The sequence below is a fragment of the Chrysemys picta genome, chromosome 8 (genome assembly GCF_011386835.1).
Source record: "Chrysemys picta bellii isolate R12L10 chromosome 8, ASM1138683v2, whole genome shotgun sequence".
Classification (NCBI taxonomy): Eukaryota; Metazoa; Chordata; order Testudines; family Emydidae; genus Chrysemys; species Chrysemys picta.
Genome location: NC_088798.1, coordinates 107,822,607 through 107,848,292, shown reverse-complemented (window position 1 = coordinate 107,848,292; position 25,686 = coordinate 107,822,607). Strand labels below are relative to the sequence as shown.

Here is a 25,686-nt window from a genome sequence, read left to right as displayed (position 1 = left end):
CTGCTCTCCTTTGTATCCATGGCAGGAAAAGACAAGTGGCAATTGATATGCACCCGCATCAAGTGCTGAGGGAGGGGGAAACTCAATGTTATCTGCTATTGATCAAGAGATAGGCTGAATGCCTGGCAATTTGCAGCTAAGGTATGGAGATTCCACTAGACTAGTGAGGATAACTATAGGGACATTCATTAGAGGCTTCCAGGCGTCAGATCAAGTGGGTCTTGTAAGGACGGAGCACAGAGGCCAAGTGACACACCGTTCCAAAGGTCATTTTGTTTGTTGATCCCTTATCTGCAAAAAGAAGAACAGGAGTACTTGTGGCACCTTAGAGACTAACAAATTTATTAGTGTCTAAGGTGCCACAAGTACTCCTGTTCTTTTTTTTTGCGGATACAGACTAACACGGCTGCTACTCTGAAACCTTATCTGCAAAACACTCACCCCAAAAGTGGAAATCAAGTGAAACTCAGATGGTTTTGTTTTTTTTGTGAGGGGGGAGGGAGAGGTTGTCACAAACATGAAAGGCACCCTGGGTGTGTGGAAATGTTGGACACGAGTTGTGAGCAAATGTGGGCACGTTTGAGCCAAATAATAAAACAACAGTAATGAGATCATATGCTTTGCACTTACGTAGTTCCTTTAATCTTATGTTTTCTGTCAGCCAGACTCATTCCCCAGCTATCCTTTACGCAAAAGTTCTATAGAACTGAAAATAAGGAATTCTGTCCCTGCTGTAGAATTTCATCGGACTGTTTTCAAACCCACGCGAACACTGCAACCAACATATAGAAAGGTTCCCGTTCTATTTCCATGGAAGCCTATACATTTTGTTCCTATTCACTTTCAGAGGCCTTTCCCAGAAGCAATCTTCTGAAGCTGTCGTTTTTTACGGCAGCCCTGCCACAGACAGTGTGCCCCTTAAGGCAGGAGTATCTTTTTAGGTTCTGTGAATTTGATTCAATTAAATTTATTTTCCCTCCTTTCCCGACCCACAGTCCTGTGCTAAAAGTTATCTTTATCTCTTCGGCTATACTGACTTCAAGAGACCTCTAAGTGATGCAGGCTACAATGTGGATGATCCAAAATTGGGCACTCTTTCCCCTCTGATCATTACAGAAGCAGTCCCGTCACCTGGCGTTAAGCAGGCATTGTGCTTCTAGAGGGGCCTGAGGTTTAAAACCAAGGTCCTGACCACTTTAGGCCAGTAAAGGTAGGATGCACTGATGCAAGTGTGTTTCCTCTGCATTGCAACTTCTATGGTGCCCTTAGGGAACCGAAGCATGAAGGGTGCATCCAAGTGGGACTAACCCCTGGGAGAAGGTGGCAGCGAGAACCTACTGGAGTGCAGAAGCCCTTTGGACACAGTGAGCTGTGCTAGTGCAGAGAATCTGGACCATAGTTCAAATCTGTGTTGAGTCAGGCTTGTCTGCTCTTCCATCAAAGCTTTGGGTGTGTGACTGCGAACTGGGTTTGCAACTCAATTTTGCAGAAAGTGTCTGTTTTCCCTTGACATTTTTCATTTTTCTTGTTGTTGGAAGAGGGAGAGCCTGAAACATGAAGAATGTGTGGGTTTTGACAAAAAGTCAAAATTTTTGGTGACATTCAACAGCCTACCATTTTCGCAGGCATAATTTGACATCATTTAGGATTTGCCCACTTCTCCAATGAGCCCCACTTTTATTTTTCCCAATTACAAAAATCATCCCACATTTGCGGTACACATGGGTGGTTGTTGTGTTATGGGACATATTGCTAGGTACCAGGTGCTTTATCATCACAGAAGCATTTTTAATAGAGATGGAAGCTTCTGTTGATCAACATAGGAACAACAAAAAAATACAAAACATCATCTCCGGCTGCACAGCAAAAATGATTCATGAATTTAACACCATATTGAATCACGAGCAGAAATATACTTCACCATAAATAAATTTAAATTCGTTGTACAAAAAACCCCAAGCAGCTCTTCGTACAAATATGGTACATTGGACAAGTGTTCTTGCAAACTTTTTTTTTTTTTACACTTTCAAGAACAAAGTTTTGCTCTGGTTCACAAACACATAAACCAACGGAACTGGAATAATACAGGAGAAAAGGGACTAGAGTGGTGTTCACCGCTCCTAACAAGTGTTGCTGGAGAAAAGAATGTGATTGAAGTACAGAGTTTGAGTTGGTTTGATTTCCCCTTTTCTACTGGACTGCTCAGAATCAAGTACATCGTCATCAAGGAATGTGGCTGTGCACTGCAAATACTCACATTTCATAGATTTTTTAGGCTTGAAGGGATCATTATGATAATCTAGTCTGACCTCCTGCATAACTCAAGCCACAACATTTTATCCACTAATTGCTGCATCAAACCCAACAACTTCTGTGTGCGTATAAGGAAGACATATATCCAGTCTTGATTTAAAGAATCTGAGGGTTCGTCTACACTGCAATGTAAGCCCAGGGTTAGTAGAACTTCAGTGAGCAGAACATGTGTTTGTTAACCTAGGCCTTGAGAGTCTACACTCATTTGTAACTCCTGGTTAGGAATTGTTGAACCCCGGCTCTCAATCTGGAGGCCAGCATCTACACTGCACTATGCAGACCTGAGTCCAACCACCCATATCCCAGACTTGCTAGTTTCCGCCCCCCCACCCCAATATGGCTGCTCTAGCCCTTTGTGGTACAGAGTGGAGAAACCTGACTGTCCAGAAGACATAGAAAGTTAGCCCATGGGATTGTGGGATACTTTTGGTGGCTAGCTGAGCATGAGTCCATGGGGCCCTTGTTCCAAGCCCAGGGTTAGCACAATTTGTGTGTAGACGGTAGGAGGGTTAGACTTGAACCGGAGTTCGAACCCTGGGCTTACACTGCAGTGTAGACATACCCCAAGTGCTGGAGGATTTACCACACCCTTTGGTAATCTGTTCCCGTGGTTAATTACCCTCACTGTTAATAATTTGCACCTTAATTCCATTAAAGATGATTAGATTAAAAAGAACAAGCAAAAAAGAAAAGGTTGTCCAGTTCATTCAATGGCTTATGGGCCCAATCTTGAAACCCTTCTTACTAACATGCAGTAAAGGAGGATTTGAGAACTGGAGCCAAGATCTACACAACTGACTTGCATCTTTTTGGTAGAAAAGGGTATTGAAATCAAGTTGCATGAATAAAAGTTGTATGACTGAGCCCTCGCTGCCATCCCACATCACTTGAGCAACAGGGTAAAACACCCGCATAAACCCTACAGCTGAAATATACTCTGTTTTGATCATAAGGCTTTGGTTTCCTGCTCATAATTTTTGATCCCCTCCCCAACAGGTCCTGAGAAGGGTGGGGAGGTCATTTTGTTCAAGCAAATTCCCCGTTCATGGACAACACACACGTATAGTGGTCTCTGCATTCCATTTCAGCTCATCCAACTGTGCTTTCTAGGCCTCAGGAATTAATCCCCTAAATCAACAGCAAAAGAACATTCCATTTCGCAAGCTGCTGTTCATACGTGGTGAAATACACCACAACTCATTCAGAGCCTAAGCGCCGGCAGACAGGCTTTAACTGCGTAGAGCCGATTGCGTCTAGCTGCTGGAGCCAGCCCGTGTGGTACACTTCACCCTTATGTATTCAGCTTGTAGTGTTTTGTGCCACAACCAGGCCCGCCGACTGAAATTCCCGGCCCCAGGGCCAGGGCCGTCCCATCGGAGGCGGAGCCCGGGGTGGAAGTGACGAATTCGTCACTTCCGGGACCGCCTGCGCTGGCCAATTGAGTTGGCCCGTGGGGCCCCTCAAAATGCGGGGCCTAGAGCGGTCCTGCGCACCTAGGAGCCCTGCAGGCGGGCCCAACTGCTGCTGCCACTACTGTGGCAGTGGCCAGGGGTCCCTGGGCCCTTTTAAATCACTTGGGCCCCATGGCAATTGCCCCCTTTATGCCCCCCCACCCCTGGTCGGCGGGCCTGGCCACAACCGCGACATTTTGTAAAAGTGTCTGGAGGGGCTGGATATTTCATTTATGTGGTGCCCAGATGGTGCTCTGAGGGCCGTATAGGAACCTAGTTTCAGAGGGATAGCCAAAACGAGAAGTCTTGTGGAACCTTAAAGACTAACCAATTTATTTGAACATAAGCTTTTGTGGGCTGTGACCCACTTCTTCTTCAGATGACCCCACTTGGTAAGGCAACTCCCATCTTTTCTTGTGCTGTATATTTTTTGCCTGCCTACTGTAATTTTCACTCCACACATCTGAAGAAGTGGGTCACAGAGCAAAAGCTTTCGTGGGCTAACAAATGTGCTAGTCTTTAAGGTGCCACAAGACTCCTCATTGTGTATAGGAACCTGTGCTTTCAGTTCAGGGACACTTCATACCAAAATAACAAAACAACTGTTTAGCCTAGTGGTTCTCAAACTGTGGGTTGGGACTCCAAAGTGGGTTGTGACCCCATTTTAATGGGGTTGCTAGGGCCAGCATTAGACTCCCTGGACCTGGGGCTGAAGCCTGAGCTCTCCCAGCACTTGGGGGTCTCAGGCTGCAGCCCCTCTCCCCCCACCTTGAGGCGGCAGGACTCAGACTGTGGCCCCCTCTTCCCCCACCCAAGGTAGCGGGGGGCTCCACCCCACTCCCGGGGTCATGTAGTAACTTTGTTGTCAGAAGGGTGTCATGGTGCAATGAAGTTTGAGAACCCCTTTAGCCCAATAAAAAATACCATTTAGGATCTTTTCTGTCATCTCATTTCACACACACCCACAAAAATAACATACCTGATGCCCCCACTCTGCTAACCCAGTTTTTTTACACTTATGTAGGTCCACTGACTTCAGTATAGTAACATCAGGCTAAAAGTGGTGTAACAGAGCAGGAACCAGGCCTTTCATCCTTAGCAGAGGAGCATACATCATATATAAAGCAGAACCTTTCAATGTTTGTGTCCTTGAACATTCTGTTCTTCCTCCAGATGGGATGGAAACGAATCCCCCCTCTCAGTCTCAAGTCTCCTTGCCTTAGTCAATGGTTTGAGATGATCTTCTCCCTCAGCCTTCATGTTAGTTTCAGATGAAAATGCACCAGAGATTTCTTTTTGTAGCTTAAACAGCTGCCTCAGCAACCAAAGGAAACTCAAGGTGGCAAATATGCCCAGCAGCGCTTGAGGGGGATAGTCACTGGTTACCAGGGAAACAGCGATAGGTCTCTGGGAGAACAAAGGCATCTCCCATCAGAAATTCACCTCTAGCCAACAATATTGAGCCTGCTGCCGGTCTCAAAGACAGAATGGTCCAGTCGGGACACCTCTTCAACTGATCTACTTTCTGTTCCCTCAGACAGAGTAATTGCCCACTGTCTCTGGCTTCCCGGCATTTGTGAGAGCACTGCTTTGTCCTAACTAAGCTGAACAGAGTGTCTGGGTTATGTTGACATACAGTGCATTAACATGGCTGTATTACATAATGGCAAAGGTCTGATTTAACCTAAATAAAATCAAGAAATTAAAACTTTCTCAGGGTGAGGCCAGGGTGGATTAGGAGAGGTGAGGAGCGGGCAGGTTCTGATCTCATCTATATCTGTGTAAATCTGGAGTGACTTCACTGAAGTCCATGGGGTTACTCCAGGTTTACCCCTGTATAGATGAGATCCGGATCTGGCCCCTTAGCTTTTGCCACATCAAACAAGACCCTTCATCTCACTTCAAAGAAGTTGATGTTGGGAAGAAGGGAAGACAATGAGTTCTGAAATGTTCCTTGATGTTTCAGCTAGGTTCTTTTAATCTCACAGGATCTTGGACAATGTTTAAGAGTCAGAAGGAAACAGAATCCTGTATTTCCTTTGTAGAACCCTCTGAGTACTATATTCGTCTCCTTTCTGATGCTTATTTCATTTCCTTTGCTGTAAAGGATCCCGCTGTTTCTGTGTAATAGGGTTTCCGTTCACCCCGACAGGAACTCTCCATGCCCTGTAGGCATATGTACTGGAGGAACTCATTTGAAACAAAGAAAACCGTCACTCAAGAATGGACACAAATTGTAGCTTCCAGCTCATTGTCAAATGTGGACATTTGATCCTTGGCTAAAAAACAAAGTCCATGTACATTCTGGAGGTAAGCCGGGCTGCCAGGATCACGGATTCCTCCTCCCACCCCAGGAATATAGCGAGTGGGATTTTCAGGTAAATGCAGCACACAGCATTCATTAGGAGATTTCATTGTTTACTCCCTGGTGGATATAGCTTCAGGGGGCACCTCTTTTGAATTAGTAGTGGGGATATGGTATGGAGTGGGAAACCACCAGGGTGGTATCTTGTCTCCCACCTCTCTGAAATGCAGACATGGTGGAAAGAGTGGGGAAATCTCCAACCACAGGTAGGCAGTGATGCTAGACTCAAACTCTGAATTAACTTGGTTTCCTTTCTCTGGTCAGGCAACTTCTTCCTCTGTGGGCTGCCAAGTGAGAAGTGCTGCTATTGTGCCTCACCAAATGAGGGACGTCTTCAAACCCTCCTGCCGCTGTCATGCATCACAGGGGAAGTTCCACTTGCCTCGCCGCACCGGCAGTGGGAGATGGCTTCTGGCCCTCTGAAACAATCAGCTCGTGACTGGAACCCGACACCTGGGACTCTAATATGGCTTCAGAGTTTTGGGTTCGACTGGACGTATCACAGAAAAACAAAAACAAAAAACCCAACCCACTGCATGGAAGAAAAGCACATCCTGCCCCCCTCCCACACCCAGTCTCAAAGCTACAGGTAAAGCCAACCACAGGGATGCTACAGCACATGCACTCAAACAGGGCCAGATAGGAAGATGTGTGTATCGGGTGTACCCAATCTCTCTTGTTGCCAGAGCCACATTGTCAAGTTTCCCCTTCCCAGTTCTTGTTCTGATCCAGTCACTCTTCCTCCCTAATCCCAAAGGGGTTTAATATCCACACTAGCACTTGCTGCTTAGCAAGTGGTCGCCAGGGACTGGTGGATGGGGGGCTGGAAGCAGCGCACGTGCTCAACCGTGGAGCTGTCTGTTTCCACCGACTTCATGTACTTGTTCAGGATGGCGAAAATCTCGTTGTTCAGAATCTGATACTTCCTGATGCGGTCAGCCATCTTCTTCAGGGGCTGGAGAGGGGAAAAGAAGGGAGAGAGATGAAGCAATCCCTCTTGGTCAGCTGGAAAGCATCAACAGTACCACGAGCCCGCTAGTAGGAAATCTCAGTGGGGCAGTTACTACCCCTGTTACATTTCCACCTCGCTCCCCACAGTGAACGCGAGTCACCTCCATTCTGTGGGCCCATGAGTCATGCCAAAGCACGACAGGGCCAGTAGGCGGTAGTCAGAAGAACCCAAGTCTAACCTCATTCCCCCCTCTCCCCGACTTACTTATTGCTAAAGCCGGTGCAATTACAGTATGGCTAATGGGCATTATTATTAATTATTATTTGTATGCAGCTCCCCACGGCCAAGCTGAAGGTCCCCGCTTTAAGAGCAAAAGGGTTTAGTTCCCGTGCCCCATTAAAGTCGTGGCCTTTCTGCTGCAACTCCAGGTAGGACTCCCACGGTGGATGGCTCTAGCCCATTCTGGGCATTGTTTAAAGGCACAGGGTAACACTAGACACGCCGGGTCCCCCGTTGGGGATTCAGCGCCTTGTTGTCCACCTGTGAATAACAGCGAGATCCTGCTACGGTGCCAGAGCAGGGAGAGGGTAGTTTTGCGTTTCTGACCCTTCAAAAGGGGGTGGGAGGTGGCTGTCCCTGGCCTTACCACGTTCTTGATGATTTCATCCTTCCCATCCTGCCTCTGCACCTTCAGCAGATGGTAACAGAAGTCAAAGAGGTCGAAGCGCCGCTGCTGCCCGAGGAGAACAATGACGGAGCAGCCTGCCCAGTTCAAACCGTCTCCAAAGCACTGCCTGGAGAGGGCCAGAGAGACATGAGAGGAGCTATTTAGAGAAGGGTTGTCCCACATGATACGAGTCACCTTCCTCACTGAATTCCTGCTGTCTCGACTCTTTCCTACAGCTACCGTGTAGATGTGCGTGAGAGCAAATGAACTAAAAAGCAGCCATGCGAACCCCAGTGGAGCCAGCCTGCCTTCTCGAAGCTCAAAGCAGGCAGCATGGCCTAGCGGACAGAACTTAGAAGACCTAGTTTTTATTCCCAGCTTTGACAATGAGCTGCTCGGTGATCTCCAGCAAGTCCCTTCCTCGCGCTGTGCCTCAGTTTCTCTTCCCATCTTTTATCTTACTAGTTAGCTTGAAAACTCATTAGGGCAAAGTCTGTTTCGCTGTCAAGTATCAGGAGGTAGCCATGTTAGTCTGCATCCACAAAAACAACAAGGAGTCCGGTGGCACCTTGTTAGTCTTTAAGGTGCCACCGGACTCCTTGTTGTTTCTGTTTCGCTGTGTTTGTACAGCACTATGAGGCCTTGATCTTCGCTGGGTTCCTTAGGGGTCCCAGTAATAGAAATAAACAACAACAGGATGCAAATTGGGAGAAAAAGTTAAAACAAACCTTCCTCCCCTCAAAAACTAAACAGACCAGAAGGCTGCAGCTAGGCCAGGGGTTCTCACACTTCGCTGCACCGCCCCCCCCTTCTGACAACAAAAATTACAACATGACCCCAGGGCGGGGGAACCAAAGCCTGATTCCCACTGCCCCGGACGGGGGAGTCAAAGCCAAAGCCTGAGCCCCCTGCCCTGGGTGTGGAAGGGGGTCAAAGCCAAAGCCCAAGGGCTTCAGTCCCAGCCAGGGGGCCTGTAACCTGAGCCCCTGCCACCCAGAGCTGAATCCCTCAGGCTTCAGCTTCGGTCCCGGGCGGTGCGGCCTGGGCTTCATCCCCAAGCCCCAGCAAGTCTAAGCCAGCCCCACTTTGAGATCCCGACCCACAGTTTGAGAACCGCTGAGCTAGGCTAAGGCAGTACAATCTCACTTCATCGACAAGGGGTTGTTTCATCACCACCCTAATTGTGACTGTGCAGAAATGAAGGGAAAATATCAACGCACTTGATGTAAGTGGAAGAGTTGTTGTGAGATCTTCCTTTACACTAGGGATAACCCTGGTATCTTACACCGCGCTCCCTCTCTCTGTATTGCCTCAGGCTGTGGACGATGTAGCTGTCGGTGGCCCCATTTGTCTGCATTTTCATCTCAGTGCCTGTCCTCACCTCATGCTCTATCCCGGCTTTTACACTTTCTGTGAATGTTAGTACTTGTGAATGATGCCAAATCAACAGCCCTGGAGACTGGAGTCCTCTGCTCAGCCACAGAACAGGCCCAGCCCAATCTCCCCAGCTCCACTGCAACCCTAAGCCGTAGGCAATGCAGCGTAGTGACCAGCACACTGGACTGGGACTCAGGAGACCTGGATTCTATTCCTGGCTCGGCCTGTGGGGTGACTCTGGGCAAATCTGTGCCCTCATCTATACAGGGGATAATGATCCTGACCTGCTGTGAGATCTACTAACAGTTACTATGCAAGAACAAGGCATTATTATTCTAGTTCTGTGTTTCAGCCCATTGTATGCCTGGCCTCTCTTTGTGGGGCTGGCTTTTGTGACTGGGATATCAGTTCCCTGGCAGCGCCAAAAGTATTTCATATGGGCTGCCATTAGACAGTCCTGCCCAGCTGCAGCGGGCTTTGAACTGGCAGTGGAGGTAAAAGGCTCTGTATTACATTACTGATCCGTGAGCCATCCAATCCCCACGCCCCTGTGTTATAAATGATGCTCTAATCACCAGCTAGGGTTCCACATTATCAGAACACGCTTCTCTGACTAAGAGCCTGGGTATCCCTCACAATCCCGGGCATGCCCAGTTGGCACACGCTAACCCACAAACAGCGCTGAGGCCAGCACCAGTGCAGGCAAACTCACTCTGCAGTGAACTCGTTTGTCCCCACGGGGATGCAGTACACGAACTGCATGGCACTCCAGAGCCGGTGGAACTCGACGCACTCATCCACGTGCATGACCCCGTTGGTAGGGGGAGGCCCACGCCAGATTGGGTCCTGCAGGTAGCTGCGAATGCGCGTCAGGATCACCTCGAACATGGAGAGCCCGCAGCACAGCCGCTCCTTGGTCAGCAAGTCACCCTCCCGAGCAATGGCTATTTGCTGAGAAGGAAGATAACCACAGAAACAAAAGCGGATGTGTAAAGACCTCCCTTTTGGAATTCTGCACTGATCTCTACCCTGCCTCTCTCAGGTCTTTCATATTTCATATCATATTCCATGCAAGACCAGACCTTACCGTGGTACGCCCCTCCTGAGAACAGCCATCCCACTTAGGATAGGGCAGAAGAATATAAAGGACACAGTCCTCAAATATTTTTCATAACTAAACATTTTTATCCTTTGGAAATAACTGAATACCTTGGAAGTTAGAAGCTGAAGTCTGTTTTCATCCAGAAGCATTTATCCTCAATCCTGCCTGCACACTGCTATGTTACTGTGGGATTACTCATAACTGCTGGACTGCATATACTGGATTGTTTCTGTCATACCACTCATGGATAGTAGACAATGATCCCTGCTCTGTTACTGTAGGGTGATTGGTGAGACGTGAGCTGTGCACACTAGTTTGTTATTATCGGCATACTCCCTGTACACTCTTGTTTGCTATGATAGGGTTGTTCATAGCAACTGATCCAATATGGTGTGTGCAAATACCTAATAGGCACACCCAGTTAGACATATGCAAACATTGGTATGCAACTGTGCACGTTTAGCTTTGAAAAACTGGTTTATGCAGACTTTGAAAACAGGCTGCAAGAACAGAGAGGATGTCGGGTACATTTTGGTTCTCCCAGCCTTGCCATGATCTCTTTAAAAAACAGGCAAGGATGCTGTAAAATTCTTGGCTCGTTTTCTAGGCAGGATTAAAAAAAAGCTCTGAAAAATATTTGAAGCCACCAAAAACTTAGTACTGGGGGAAATAAAGGTATATTTTAGAAGAAGCTTGAGGTAACCAACTTCATGAACTTTGGGGGGGCTGGAGGTGAAATGTATAGCCGTACTGAGAACTGAATAATACCTACTCTCAGATACACCCGTGCAAATCTGGAATAGTTCCACTGACATCAACAGAGTTACCCAGATGCACACTGTGTAACAGAGCGGAATCTGGCCTCATTTCATCCCCCAGTGACTGTCACTAACCCTAGAAAAAAAGATGATTTAGGGCATAAAAGCAACGGTGTCCTTTGCCCTAGCAGAGCAGCTCTGGTTATTGTGTGTAGCAGCAGTGAGTTGTGCTAGTTTGAAGAGTATCATTAGTTAACTTTCCTTTGGCTCTTGTAATTGTTCTGTTTCGTGCCATTTCCACCTGCATTGTTGACTCCCACTGCTTCCTCCCAGGGCCCGTGCAGTCAGTTAGGAAAATGGTGCATTGAGTTACAATTACATTTGCCAAGCGTAACAGGGTAAATGGAAGCATAGCTTCGTTCCCATGCCTGCCTGGCCAGGGAGTCAAAATGTGTTGAGTCTGCTGTGGTCCCAGAAGATCACTCGTTTGAGTGTTTGTCAAGGTGTTTTATTCCCATGGACAGAGCACTTTGCTCCTGGTGTTACATGGCACCTGCATGCACAGCAGATGTGGCACTTTCTAGCCCTACTGCCCATGCTAGGGGGTTTCCTGTGGCTTTAAGCAGTTGCTATATTTCTGACTATCCCAGTAGCTTCTATATCAAATACATTTTTATCCGATCAGGATCAATACTGGGGTTCCAGGGACACGGTCGCAGATGGAAGGGACAGGGGCATGGCCCAGGTAGACAGTGAGAATGTGAGCGTATTACTTACGAGACAGTGCATCCAAATTAATGTTGACTTGTGGGGATCTGGTTTTGGAAACATCTGGGGCTCATTCTGCTCAGCTGATTGGCCTAATAAGTAACATTTCAGCCACCTACAGAGACAAATCTAGTGGCAGTGGATCCAGCCATCCACTCTGTCCCTTTTGCTGCCCTAAACCACAGGTCCCCACTAATCGAAATCCAGGCGCTCCTGAAACTCGTCTCCACCAGACGTTTAAAAAGCCCTGGCCGTTTCTTGACACCCCATTTCATTAGAAGTGCTTTATGCAGGCAGTAGCCTAAAGCCTTTTTGTTTGGTAAATATTGAAACTGGAAGTTCTACTGCAGCCACAAGGACAGCCTGGTAGCGTAAAAGCACAAGGCAATTAATATTCAACGAAGAGCAAACATACAGAGGAAGTCAAGGGAGAGCTCTAAATCTGTTAAACTTCAGAATGTGGGGTTCACATAACTGCTTCACTTCCCCGGTGCTCAGACACCAAGCTGGTAGTGGTGGCCGGCAGATATGCCTTAGTGGATAGGGGGGTAGAGTGATTCCTGCTGTCCTGCAGAGCAGTGTTGAACTCACAACTGCAGCATGCTTGTAGCACGGCTGCTCGGCTAGCATTTCAAGGCTAAAATACTGAATGGGCCCACACCAATGTGCCCACTACATCTGCATGCAGATGGGCTGGTGGGCACAGAGCCCGACCTGACTTTGGTGTCTGCTCAGCGGGCTGAGGGATTGTATTATTTATGAACAGTGTTACTGTTTGAGGGATCCATACGCCAGGCACACCCGTTTCAGTGTGGTCAGATTGTCTGGAATGAACTAGTCCAATAATCTCAATATAGGATTTGTGAAGAAACTGTAAAAGGACCAGTTCTGCCCTCAGACGCGCACACCGGGCTACCAGGGATGAAGCAGGATCCCCAAGCATCCATTCAAGGGCAGACTTTGGTCCTATGGCTGATCATCAGAAAGCCTTGATATAAGGCTACTACTGGCGTCTGGCTGCCCACCAGGCTAACGGCAGCCGGAGGGCAATACTCGTATATCAAAGCCAGACCTAGAGTCTGAAGTCCTGTCACCATGTCCCAGTTGTAAGAAACACGCCTGTGTCGTGTCTGAGATACCAAACTCTCGTGAATAGCTTTACGGTGGGAGGGTGAAGGCAGCATATGACTCACAAGCTGCAGCAACTAAGGGTGGGCTTGGCAGGAGAGCCCAACTCTACTCCCACTGAGCTCCACGGTTAACCTCCCACTGCCTGCGGGGGGGAGAGGGGGCAGTTAGGCTCACTCTGCTAAACGTACATTTTCTCATTCTTGTTGGGGAGTTTACTCAATGAGCCATTCTGGCACCTCGGATTCTGCATTGATCTCACATACAAATGCTGATTTATGTCCTGCTCACTGCCTGTTTGCTTATTGTATAAACACAGCCTACACGTAGCCCCCTTTTAATGCACAAACCATCTACAGCCTGGGCCAAAGCCATGGAAAGACTCTCCCTGACTTCAGTCGGCATTGGATGAGGCCCTTAGACCACAGCGTTTATTATGTAAACGGCACAGGACCAAATTTTCATTAATGGCATCCAAACCCGAACAGCTGAAATGTGCTTGTGAGTTTCCAGACACCTGCTTTTGGGTGCCTATGTCTTCTGTGCACAAAAACATTGATGTTTGGGTCCAAAACTGCATTTCCAGGAGCAGAGGGGCACTATCAACAAATACAGTTATGTTTATTTACATCGGAGTTTCTGAGTGCTCATAACTTTGGTTCCCAAAAGTATGTACGTGAAGAACTTGGGAGCACACTAGAGTGAGTTAATTTTAGTGGGGAAAATGAAATATCTTTTGTTTGATCATAATAAATATGGCAAGGAGAAGCAGCAAGTGGACTTTATACAGTAGAATTCAAGGATGATTTTGCAAGGAAGGATAGACACACACACATAAAAGCACAGTGGTGATTTATATCTCAACAATGCCCCTTTACAAAGGGAACTACATGGGAGATGAGAAGTGCCCACAAATCAGAACAGAATCCTCTGCTACATTTTCTGTTTTTTTGTTTCATATTATACCCAGAGATGCAAAGTTCCACATGACCTTGAATTATAAATACGACCCACTGGAAAATAGGAAAGTTAATTGCCTGGATCCTGTCCACAGATCTGTCACTTTTTATTGCTGGATGTTCATTCCAGCTACAGAAAATTACTGTGTGAGGAAGTTAATCTAATTCAGTGTCTCAAATACATCGTATTCTATTAACTACAAGAAAGCAGGATTTTGATAGTGACACTGGGTGAAATCCTGGCCCCACTGAAATCACTGGGGGTTTAGCCATTGACTTCAGTGGAGCCAGGAGTTCAACCATTATGTTTGTTTATTTTGGCGAGAGATTTAAAAATGGTGTCATAACTTCAGCATAAAATATAGATCTTTCCATTAAGGCCCCGATTCAAGAAAGCATCCCTATGTAGGAAAGCATTTAAATCAGTGGTTCCCAAACTGGGGTCGCCGCTTGTGCAGGGAAAGCCCCTGGCGGGCCGGGCCGGTTTGTTTACCTGCCGCATCCGCAGGTTCGGCCGATCGTGGCTCCCAGTGGCCGCGGTTTGCTGCTCCAGGCCAATGGGCGCTGCGGCATGGGCTGAGGGACTTACTGGCCGCCGCTTCCAGCAGCTCCCATTGGCCTGCAGCGGTGAACCATGGCCAGTGGGAGCCGAGATTGGCCGAACCTGTGGACAGGGCAGGTAAACAAACTGGCCCGGCCCGCCAGGGGCTTTCCCTGCACAAGCGGCGACCCCAGTTTGAGAAACACTGATTTAAATGCATGCTTAACTTTAAGCACATGCTTAAGCCCCAAGCACATGTTTAAAGTTAAACAAGCGCTTATATCTTTTCCTGAATATGGATGGACTTAAGTGTGTGTGCGTAAATACTTTCCTGAACTGGGGGCTTAAAGACTTGATGGTAATCCCCAAGGTCAGTAACAACCCCCACATGTCCCCCCACAGAATTCCCTCCTTTGAAAATACCTATGGCAGTAGGTGGCAATTTTCAAAGTTGTTAATGTTCAGAGCTGGCTTCTGAGCATTCACCCCACCACCCCTATTGCAGCATGGTTAGCACCCTGCCTTCCTGAAAGGCAGCACTAACATGCCATGTTTACACCAGCTCCTAAATCTCCCTGACAGACCTCATCGGCCGCTAGAGGCCAGGGTTTAAATTTGTCTGATCAGCAGAAAAATGGCAGTCCGGAATAAAAATAAAGCAGACTTCCCTGAGAAGTGTGGGGAAGCCAATGAGTGCAGGTAATTCAATAAAGCACCTGCCCAGAGATAACCCTCTTCTCAGGGGAAGGGAGGAGCTGTGCAGCATTTTGGAATAAAAATTGGAGCACTTTCCTAAGGCCAAATGGGCAATCGGGGGACTGCTGGGAATTTTCAGTAGCCATCTCCTGGGGGTTGCAAAGGAATCCTTACCTGAGGAGTTCCCAGCCTCTCTATTAAGGGAACCAGGTGAAGTGGGGCATATTTGGCTTCGAGACGCTTCATGCGTACCTCCAAGCGTTCTCCTTCTGTCAAGCGAGCAGCAAACAGTGACATAAGACTAGGCAGTGACAAGCCGGCATTTCCACAGAGTCGCCTGGAGCTGCCTCCCCACCATTGTCTGCTCTGACTCTGACTCAGGGGGTCAGAACACCAGCGGGAAAGGGAATGGGCTGACGTGCGGTGGAAGGGGGTGTGATTACAGTCTCCGCACTAGCAGCTTCATTGTCAGTTTGTAAAAGGGCCCTGTTTCAAAAGCACACATCTTACTGTTATCGATCAGCTGTGGCACATTTCATGCTGTCCTTCTCCAGGCCCGCTTGCACATTGCTAAACGGCTTTTAAAACGGAAAGAAATGGAATGGCTAACGAGTGCTTCAACCTGAGTAACTAGACTATAAACATCCTGGCTGGCACTTGTCCTCCACCTGACTTTCTACTGCATCACTGTCTGTGACAGGGCAGGACGCCGGTAAGAAACAAATCTGCAACGTTAAGGGGGGGATTCTAGGTAGGGGAATAAGCACTGGTCTCTGCTTCCCTCTTGACTTCTTACCTTTGATGTAGACCCTGGGCAAAATATTTTGGAAGGGAGCAGCATGCAGCAAATCACAAACTTCTTCCTGGGACTGAGGCAGGAGGAAGAAAAATAAAATAAGTTAAAAAATTCCTTAAGGGACTGAGTATATGGCTCAGGGGGTTGGCAAGAGCACATGGACCTGATCACCTCTAGGGGGCGCATTCAAATCCAGCCCAGTAGCAACGTAAGAGGTCTGAACCCCTGTGAAGTGAAACTGGAAAAAAGTACCTGCCCAAAGCCCTTTAAACCTAAACCAGAAAGGTTTGTATAGCTCCATTAAATAACTGCCTGTTGGTATAAGCCCAGAAGGCTACATAGAGCACTCACTGACTCCAAGTCTAGAAGCACAGGAAGGAAATGATTTCTGTTTTACTCTAACTTGATGACTTCCTATCATTTATTTTCTAAGGATCTCAAGACATTATCTTGATAGGAAGAACTTGTTGGCTTAATTGCTGCAAGGTGTGTCTGTACATACATATATGAATCCTAGGGGCTGTTACTGAACCTTACACAGTATGTTTGTTTGGATTTAGTTCATTTGGATAGGCCTTTACAACCAATACTATCAGACCAAAGGTGTGGTGCACCCCAAGCAGACTTGAGAAGTCATACAAAAAGGGCTAGAAAGGACTAACAAAATGAGATGCCACTCGGAAAAACACATGCCAGCACACTTGTGGAAATTAATCCAAAACACAGACATACAAGAGGGAGAAACCTGGAAAGAGTAATACTGAAAGAGTGATGGCCGACAACAAATTGTATATGAGTTTGCAATGGGAGACGGCAGCAAGGAAAAAGGAGAGGTTACTTACCCGGTAGCTGGAGTTCTCTGAGATGTTTTGTCCCTGTGGGAGTTCCGCGTGCACCTGTGAGCCTTTGAGTGGAGATTTTTCTTCAGCAGTGTCCATGTGTCTGCACCTGCACCCTAGACCTCCTCATGCTCTGGACCGAGGTTATACAGGGAGAGGTGGATCTGCCACCATGCCACTTCCTTCTCAACAAGTCCAAAGGCAAGAACTCCGAGGCAGAGGGGAAAGGAGGGTGGGCAGTGGATCGCCCGTAGGGATAAAACCTCTAAAAGAACTCCAGTTACTGTACAAGGTAAGGAACCTCTCCTTCTTTGAGTTATTGTCCTTATGGGTGCTCCACACTAGGTATCTCCCAAGGAGTACACCTATTACGGAGGAGGATGCTGAGGAGACAAGTTCAGAACAGTTCGGAGAGTGGCTTTACCAAAGGCTGCGTCTGATCTGGAGACATGGCCATGAAGTATGTGGTTTTGAAGGATACTTGGAAAAGGAAACAACTCCCCAGAGTTCAAAGGGGGAGGAGGGGTCTCAAGGCACGGAAAATTAATTAACCACCCAAGGTGGAGTGAGCTGACTGACGTGAGGGAAGATGTGGGCGAGATTCCTTCAGGAATCTTGTGGTGGTAGGAGGCGCACAAACTGAAACCCCTTCAATTGGCTGGTGAAAGGCTCTAACGGCAGCTAGGTGGACTTTAACAGAGCTGAATGAGAAGCCTCGGGTTTTTATATGGAACAGGTAGTCAAGCCCGATAGGGAGGTCAGTCTCGGATGGGGATGACCGCTGTGCACACTAAAGCTGGAAACACTTCCACTTTTACAAGACGGCTTTTGTCATGGTGGGCTTCCGACTGTTCCGCAGTACCACCTGCAGTTCCGCTTCCGACTGTCCCTCAAGACGACAATTCTGCTCCGGGCTCAAGAGCCGTCGAGGAGCCGTGCATGGAGGTGTAACAAGGCGAGATTGGAATGGGCCACACAGCCTGACTTCTGGGCCAGGAGGTCTGTCACCAGAGGGAGGAGAAGAGGTGGCATCAGCGCCAGAGGAACCATACCTGTCTTGTAGCCATGTTGGGGCTATAAGGATAACCACTGATTTCTCTTGTTTCAGCTTGTTCAAGACTCTGAGGAGCAAAGGTGCTGGAGGATAGGGATATAACAGCACTCGAAGCCAACGACTGAGGAAGGCATCTCCCAGGGAGTTGCAACTTAATCCTCTCCTTGAGCAGAAACCCATAGGAGCAGGAGGGATTGCACTTCCTGCCTCAAGAGACTCTTGTGAAAAGGATCCCTGAGAAGGGACAAGAAAGGGGAGGAGGAGTTGAAAGGGACGTTGTAGCCTGATGAAATTACTTCTAGCATCCATCAGTCCAATGTGATGAGCTTCCAGGAAGGTGTGAAATGGGAGAGACACTCCCTATAGGGTGGGCGGGGAACAGAATCCATAGAGTGGGGGAGGTTCGTGGCCTTCGACCAAAGGGTCAAAGCGGCCTAGGTCGTCTACTGGATGGTAGTAGCAGATGGCCCATTTGTGCCAGGAGGGAAAAACCCCAAGAATATTCAAATACAAGTAAGAAATATAAATAAATTAAGTAAACCCAACGAGGTAACGGATAGCTAGAAGGTTAATCTACCAGACAGCGCGATACTCAATCTCTAGCCACAGAAAGTTGAAAAAGAACTAATCGTGGTGCGTCTGCCCTTCCCTACATACCTTTGTCTGGAGCACAAGGATGTGCAGGGTGCAGGTGAGGACCCATGGACACTGCTGAAATAAATCTCTGATCAAAGGCACCCGGGCACCTCATGTGGAGCACCCATAGAGACAATAACTCAAAGAAGAACAAAGTGATTTTGGGCTGCATAGATAGAGGCATCGCTGCACAAAGAGGTTTTGGTCTGTTTCTGTGCAACTCTGGGTAGGACATGCATTTGGGGCTGGCCATACCATAAATTTAGCCAGGACAGAGCTGTGAAAATGATCAGGGGGCTGGAGGGAATGACTCAGTTAGGTCTATTGTATTGTGCAAGTAGATCTTCCTGTTTGGGATGCCTTGACGGAGGGTCCATAACCCTGACAATATGCTGGTAAGAGTCTGGGGCATGGACCGTGAATGCCGTAGCATGGACCGTGGGAACAGAGCCGTGAATGCCGTAGCGTGTTTGTGAGAGTGCAGGGTGTGGCGTAGTCAGCACGGGAGGTGGAGGGAAGGGGATGGCATCATGGGTCCTATATGGACACTGCGGTTTGCGGCATGGAGAGTTCCAGGAGTGGGCACAGAAGCATGGCATGGGCATGGCATGGTGTCTTGCTACCACGTGGGCAGAAGCATCCTCTTGTTCCGATGCAAATTCTGTCCCTGCTGCTTCAACATGTCCCGGCGGGGAAATTATTTTCTCCAGCTGCTGCCTGTATTCACCCATTTTCTGAGCAAGAATTAGGAATGTCAATAACACCCTTCTCCTCGCTCCCACCAAGGCTCCCTCCTTACAGCAGGAATTTGAGAATGTTATTGATAAGGAACAACAACAAAAATGGTGTGTGTGTGTGTGTGTGTGTGTGTGTGTGTGTGTGTGTGTGGTGGGGAATGGAAGCTACTTCCCCACCTTAATTGTAGCATTCACTATCAGCCAATAGTCCAATGCGATATAATAGATCATCAGCTACCATAAACAACAGTAAGAGCAATTACATCGATGGCATTAGACTTCCACTACAGGGAAGATTACAAAGCAGTTAGGGATGTTATCCAATCCGATCTAACCTGATTGAACCCTCCCCATACTCTGTAACTCTGATCAGACGGTTCCTTTTATGACGTGGGCAGGAAAATAAGATATCCTAAGATATCCTCTGGAACAGCATCTCACGCAAAGCATGACACTTCGTGCCTTGTCATGGATGAACCTGGAAAACAATTGTCTTTGCCAGTCTGCATCTTAAACATGGGATTAGGTTCTCCTTAATAGATCAATGACTTTGTCACTGGATAAAAAAGGAAGTTCCTCCCACAAAAAAGGAAGTTCCTAATTCAAATGTGTGTGAATTTTTGATGCTCATGAGGACGTGGGAGTCTCTCCATTGATTTCAGCTGAGTCTAGACTAGGCACTAGTGGCAAAAGAGAGAGCCAGGCGTGAGTGGGAGTGAGTACTGTGGTCCCCTCCTTGGCCCACTCTGCCAGGCCACCTCCATTATGTCCCATAATCCTTCTTTCAGCTTCAGTCCTGGGCCTTTTTCGAGCAGATGGCTGTCAATCACGCTTGGCTACCTGGAGCTCTTTGGATGTAGACACATATCCAGTAGGCGGAGCCCATCCAAACGATTTCACTTGGGCCTGAACGGAGATTTAGAACCCAGCTTCCCAGAGAGGAAAAGCCAGAGTGTCCACCTCCCGTGCCACTAAGCTTCAAAGCTTTTCAGCATAGAAGGGCCCTATAGCCTCATGTTCTCCTGGTGGGTGGAAACTGAGGCCTTCCGAGTACAGAACTGCATTAAGTTCTGAATGAAATGCCTTACTGAAGAACTTAAAGATCAGAGAGACACGATACAGGCTGGTTATGGAAACCCCACCCATATGGACTTTGATGGTAACCTTCCCAAATGGGACCTCGGAATCTTACTTTTGTTTCCTGGACTGCCTGCATGCTGCTGATACACTCTCAGTCTCCATGGCAACACAGGAGTGCTTTTTCACACCAATGGCGGTTATTGCTACGAGACACCATAATGTGCACTTTAGAGAGCTATTTCAAGGGCAAAAGCAGCACACCCAGCAGACCACGGGAGGAGGAGGGCAGGATACATTCGGCTGCTATCATTATACAAAAATCCAGCCAGACTATCAGAGGCACATTTGCGTATCTCTAGTTTCCTTAACAAAATGTACTGTAGTGCTCCTGGGAGGTGCTGGATGGACAGTATGAGAGACTGACTGTGTATCTAGTGTATACTCGCTGGGTATCTAGTGCAAAACAGCACAGACAGCAGCAGCAGCTCATGTGGCCCCCCCACAGCTCTGCCCAACAGGCTCGACGCACAAAGGGTGTGTCTCCATTGCAGTTAGCCAGAGTTATCTACACTGGAGTTAACTCCTCTGGCGTTAGCCCAGTGGCCACAGGGCAGAATACCACTCGAGCCGCACCGCGGGGGTGTGTTAGCAGCTGAGGGAGCCCACTCCAGTTAAACGCTCTGCTGCACTTGAGATAAGTGGATGGGGCTTGAGTCAGGGAAATGCTGAAGCTGTAACTCGACTTAGCTTTGCAGTGGAGACAAGCCCCAAGAAATCTCACCAGATCAGCAGTTCTTGTGAGAGTCCCTCTGTTTGCGGCTGCTTCATAATTATTATTTATTGATATTGCAGTGGTGCCTAGGTGGGCAAGTTGGGGATCAGGGCCCTTTGGTGCTCAGCACTGTAGAATAAAAAGATGGCCCCTAGAACTGGATCCAGGAAACAGGCAGCTCCTGATTCTGGGTCTGAGATCTAAACCACCTTAGGTCTCTCTGGATCTTGGATCTGAAAGTAAATCTTCCAGAATTCAGTTCTCAGGTTCCACTTCAGGGCCATTTCTCACTTAAATATCAGTGAGTTCTTTCCTCACAGGTTGCCCTGGCTTCAGGGCCACAAAACCAATCTGTGTAGTGTTGCTCATACACCTTTAGATGACACGCACACACAAAAATAACCCAACCCCAGTGAGATGGTGAGTACAGGTGAAGCTGTAGAGTGTAACCTGCTGAAATTGGAGGTTTTGCCTTACCAGGGCCTGCTCTATGAGGAGGCAGAACAGAATAGCGTTGCCCACTTCTCTAAGGCTCTGGAATACATCAGTCTTCAGCTCTGCATACTCAATGATGTCCTTCAGCTGGTGATGGAAAAACTCCAAGATTCCTAAATAGACACAAGAAGGGTAAGACGACCGGGAAAGGAAGAGCAGCAGAACCAAGCTAACCAGTGGCTCGTCCAAAGTACCAGTCAATGCCTAGTGTTTCCTGACCACTAACTGTGATCCTGGATTACTAATTATAAATAACCGTCCTCCTTATGAAAGGTCTGCAACCAATGAGCCTGATTCTCCTCTCACACCTGAGTAAATAAGGAAGAACTCACTTGAGGTCAAAGGAGTTGCATAGGTGTCAAAATAGTAGATAGGAGAATCAGAACCGTTCTGAATGCCTATTTTCCACAGCTACCTGGACCAAGCAAATTTTCCTACCCACCCCTATTTGCAAAAAGTTAGTGGTATTGAAAATAAACTTTACATGTATTCCTGGAATTAGTGCAGCTTTTGGGTCAGCAACAACAAACCTATAATAATGTACTTTAAAAAACCTTGAAAGCAAAACAAAATACTTTTTTTAAATGTTCCAGATCAGTGATCCAGGTTTCCATACAGAAACTTTCAATAACTTGTCAAGTGTCGGGTCTTTCGACATACAGTACTTTCTGTCACCGGTCACAAAACGTCTGATGCAGGCTCTCATTTCCACAGCTAAAAAAGGTGCATTATGGAGCCATAGTAGCTGTTCCATAATTAAAGTTGTAAGACATTTTTCTTTAAAGGCCAGATTGCAATGCCATTCCCAGGTTTCACAAGCAGGCTTCCATTCAAATGCTGCATGTGCACATTCTAGCAAGACAAGCTTTGGGGAGAGTTTGAGGTTGCACCAGACAAGAGAGCTAGGAAATCGAATGTGATAAGCCTCATGATGTTTAATTTCATGAGAATACTATTTATTTATACATTGCTAATGTGCTCTTCACTGTAACATCTAGACCAGTGGCTCTCAAACTTTTTTACTGGTGACCCTTTTCACATAGCAAGCCTCTGAATGCGACCCCCGCCTTATAAATTAAAAACACTTTTAAAATACATTTAACACCATTATAAATGATGGAGGCAAAGCTGGGTTTGGGGTGGAGGTAGACAGCTCACAACCTGCCATGTAATAACCTCATGACCCCCTGAGGGATCCCGACCCCCAGTTTGAGAACCCCTGATCTAGACAGTCTTATAACACATCATTTTAGGAACTTGGAGAATAAGCCAATCATTGTTTTGTTAATACCTTGTGTTTGGATTAATGCGGCATGCATGGGTGGGGAGGCATGCTACATTACGTATCCTAGCACTGACCTGGAGATCCATATTCATGTCTTGGCAAGCGGCATATCTTGGGCATCACCTCTATCAATGTTTTCACATACTGCAGAATGGTGCCCTGTAACTGTCGGAAAGAAAAAGAGATAAATTAACTTGAAAGGATGAATTATAGAATCATAGAATATCAGGGTTGGAAGGGACCTCAGGAGGTCATCTAGTCCAACCCCCTGCTCAAAGCAGGACCAACCCCAACTAAATCGTACCAGCCAGGGCTTTGTCAAGCCTGACCTTAAAAACCTCTAAGGAAGAAGATTCCACTACCTCCCTAGGTAACCCATTCCAGTGCTTCACCACCCTCCTAGTGAAAAGGTTTTTCCTAATATCCAACCTAAAGCTCCCCCACTGCAACTTGAGACCATTACTCCTTGTTCTGTCATCTGGTACCACTGAGAACAGTCTAGATCCATCCTCTTTGGAGCCCCCTTTCAGGTAGTTGAAAGCAGCTATCAAATCCCACCTCATTCTTCTCTTCTGCAGACTAAATAATCCTAGTTCCCTCAGCCTCTCCTCATAAGTCATGTGCTCCAGACCCCTAATCATTTTTGTTGCCCTCCGCTGGACTCTTTCCAATTTTTCCACATCCTTCTTGTAGTGTGGGGCCCAAAACTGGACACAGTACTCCAGATGAGGCCTCACCAATGAGTCTCTACTCAGAGCACATTCATTTTAAAGGGCAACTTTTGTGGACTGGCTGGTGGCTACCAGAGCAGAACGCAGTTTTGATTATAAAAACCTCAAACCATGCAAAACTCGCCTGCTTTTTGCTTTCATTATACACATAAAACTCAGCCCACAAGCTTGGGGCTCTTTTATGGTTTCACTCTGAAACCAACTCATGATTTTCTGTAGTTTCCATCTGAAAGCTCAGCTCTGAGCACTTTGTTTGTTTGAACCTGAATCGCAAGCAGCATTTGCGGGTGAGAATCCAGATAGATCAAAAATAGCCTAAAAAAAATCTCACTCACAGTGGCTACAAAAATCATTCTTCAGCACAGGAAAGATTCCTTCTGCCTAAATACTGATGACAGGATGCATGCTATTGACACTTGACAGAGAGCATGCTACAGAAAATGGAATTGCACTGTGTGTGTGTGTGTATGTGTGTGTGTGTGTGTGTGTGTGTGTGTGGGTGGGTGGGTAATTAACCGCTGGAGCTCTGAAGTTGTGAATTAAAATGGAGAAGAGCAACCAGATTCTGTGATAAAAGTATGTGCTGTAATTGCATTATATAACTGTATCCTGTATATATTTTATACAGGATTCTGCACTGAGCGTAACTGAGCCAGTCCCAAGGCCCTTATCTTTGCTCTGACCACTATCAATTTCAGATGTTAGCTAGAGCTCTGTACACGAAGCACACACAGCCGACCCCTCCAATTACTACTGTCTTATGAAAGTTAAGTGAAAATACTTTGAGATCCTCGGCTTCACACTTCTCCATTAGACAAGATCAAGATGATGCATTAACATTAGAGGCAAAAATGAACTGAAGCATTTGCAATGAATACTGTTTGCTGACCAAAAAATCTCCTCAACAAAAGCTTTTCTGGAGGAACAACATGATCAGAAATCGTTTTATATGCTGTCAATTAAGGCCCTGGAACTGCACAGATAACATTTCTTCTGAACATCAGATTTATCTTCTGAGAGAAAGCAGAGAAGACAAGAAGAAGAAATTGTCTCTTTCAGCCCGTGTTAAGAGTATCAGGTAGTGATGGACAAACTGGCATTGATAAGAACTGATCCAAACCTTCACACAAAATTGGAATCTTTTTAGAAATTAAAAAAAAAGTACGGCTCATTTCTTTTTAATTTTCTTTAATCTCTTCCCTTCCTTTAGTTATCTAGGACCAGAAGTCCCAAATCAGATTGCTCCTGTTCATCAAGATCTATCTAGGTATTTATGTGGGCCTCATCTGTGTAGTATCTGAGCACAGCCATTGATGGATTTTACCTTCAGAACATCCCTGTGATGTAGGGAAAGACTATCCCCATTTACAGATGGGGAACTGAAAGACAGGGTAGGTTAAATGACTTGCTCAAGGTCACACAAGGAGTCTGTGGTTGAACTGGTGTTCGAACCCAGGTCTCGAGACCCAGTCCAAGGCCCTTCCTCCTAGACCATGCTCAGGAAGTGCCGATAATGTGCAAGAAGAGCGTCTTTTCAGGAAGCGTATAGCCCCGTTGCTAGACAAAGAGGCTCAGCGGAACTTGGATATGCTTTATGTAAATACTGTAGCCAACACCCACAACTCTCTTTGAAGTGAATGGGATTCCCTAGCACCTCTGAAAATCAGGCTATGTATACAGGTGTCTAACTATAGATGGATGGATGTACATACCTTAATGGGAACATTTTGGCCAAAGTATCCAAAGCCTAGGCTGGTTATCTGACCCAAGCCTCCCAAAGCACTGAGGTTTGCCTATCACTTGTTCCAGGCCCATAATTACCAGGCTTTTGACGATCTTCAGCAGCTCCTCCATCACCACTGCGATCCCTTGATAGCCTAGGAGCCGGCAGATTGTCTTGAAATGAGGAGGCCCCACGAAGTTGCGGTAGGAGCTGTAGATGTGACTGTAGGCAATGTTCAGTGGCTGAAAAATGAGAGGCACAAAGACAATTATGAGGACAGGCGCATTTGCAAGAGTGATACCTAATACTCTTTTCCAGGCGGTGTTTTATGTCCCACCTGTTCTGATACCTTTTACAGAAGACATAGGGAATGAATATATTCCATGGCACACTTCTTTTTTTTTGGGAGGGGGCACCATGAATTTTTATTTGATGACTCAGTTTAGAAGAGTGTTTGAAAC

The 25,686-nt window shown here is 47.0% G+C and overlaps 1 protein-coding gene across 3 annotated transcripts in view; it reads right to left on the bottom strand.

The window, feature by feature from the left end:
• Nucleotides 1-1,767: 1,767 nt before the first annotated feature.
• The window catches only part of CYFIP2 (cytoplasmic FMR1 interacting protein 2), an 80,363-nt gene continuing 56,444 nt past the window's right edge, over nt 1,768-25,686 (bottom strand). For 2 of the 3 annotated variants that reach the window (XM_024106804.3, XM_024106805.3), the window contains exons 24-31: nt 25,324-25,467; nt 22,846-22,936; nt 21,469-21,599; nt 15,874-15,946; nt 15,252-15,346; nt 9,838-10,076; nt 7,728-7,875; nt 1,768-7,084 (exon numbers count right to left, since the gene is read on the bottom strand). In XM_024106804.3, the coding sequence (XP_023962572.1) occupies nt 6,917-7,084; nt 7,728-7,875; nt 9,838-10,076; nt 15,252-15,346; nt 15,874-15,946; nt 21,469-21,599; nt 22,846-22,936; nt 25,324-25,467 (1,089 nt within the window). In that variant the 3' untranslated portion in view covers nt 1,768-6,916. The remainder of the gene's footprint in view (nt 7,085-7,727; nt 7,876-9,837; nt 10,077-15,251; nt 15,347-15,873; nt 15,947-21,468; nt 21,600-22,845; nt 22,937-25,323; nt 25,468-25,686) is intronic. The other variant, XM_024106806.3, reaches the window with a different exon arrangement.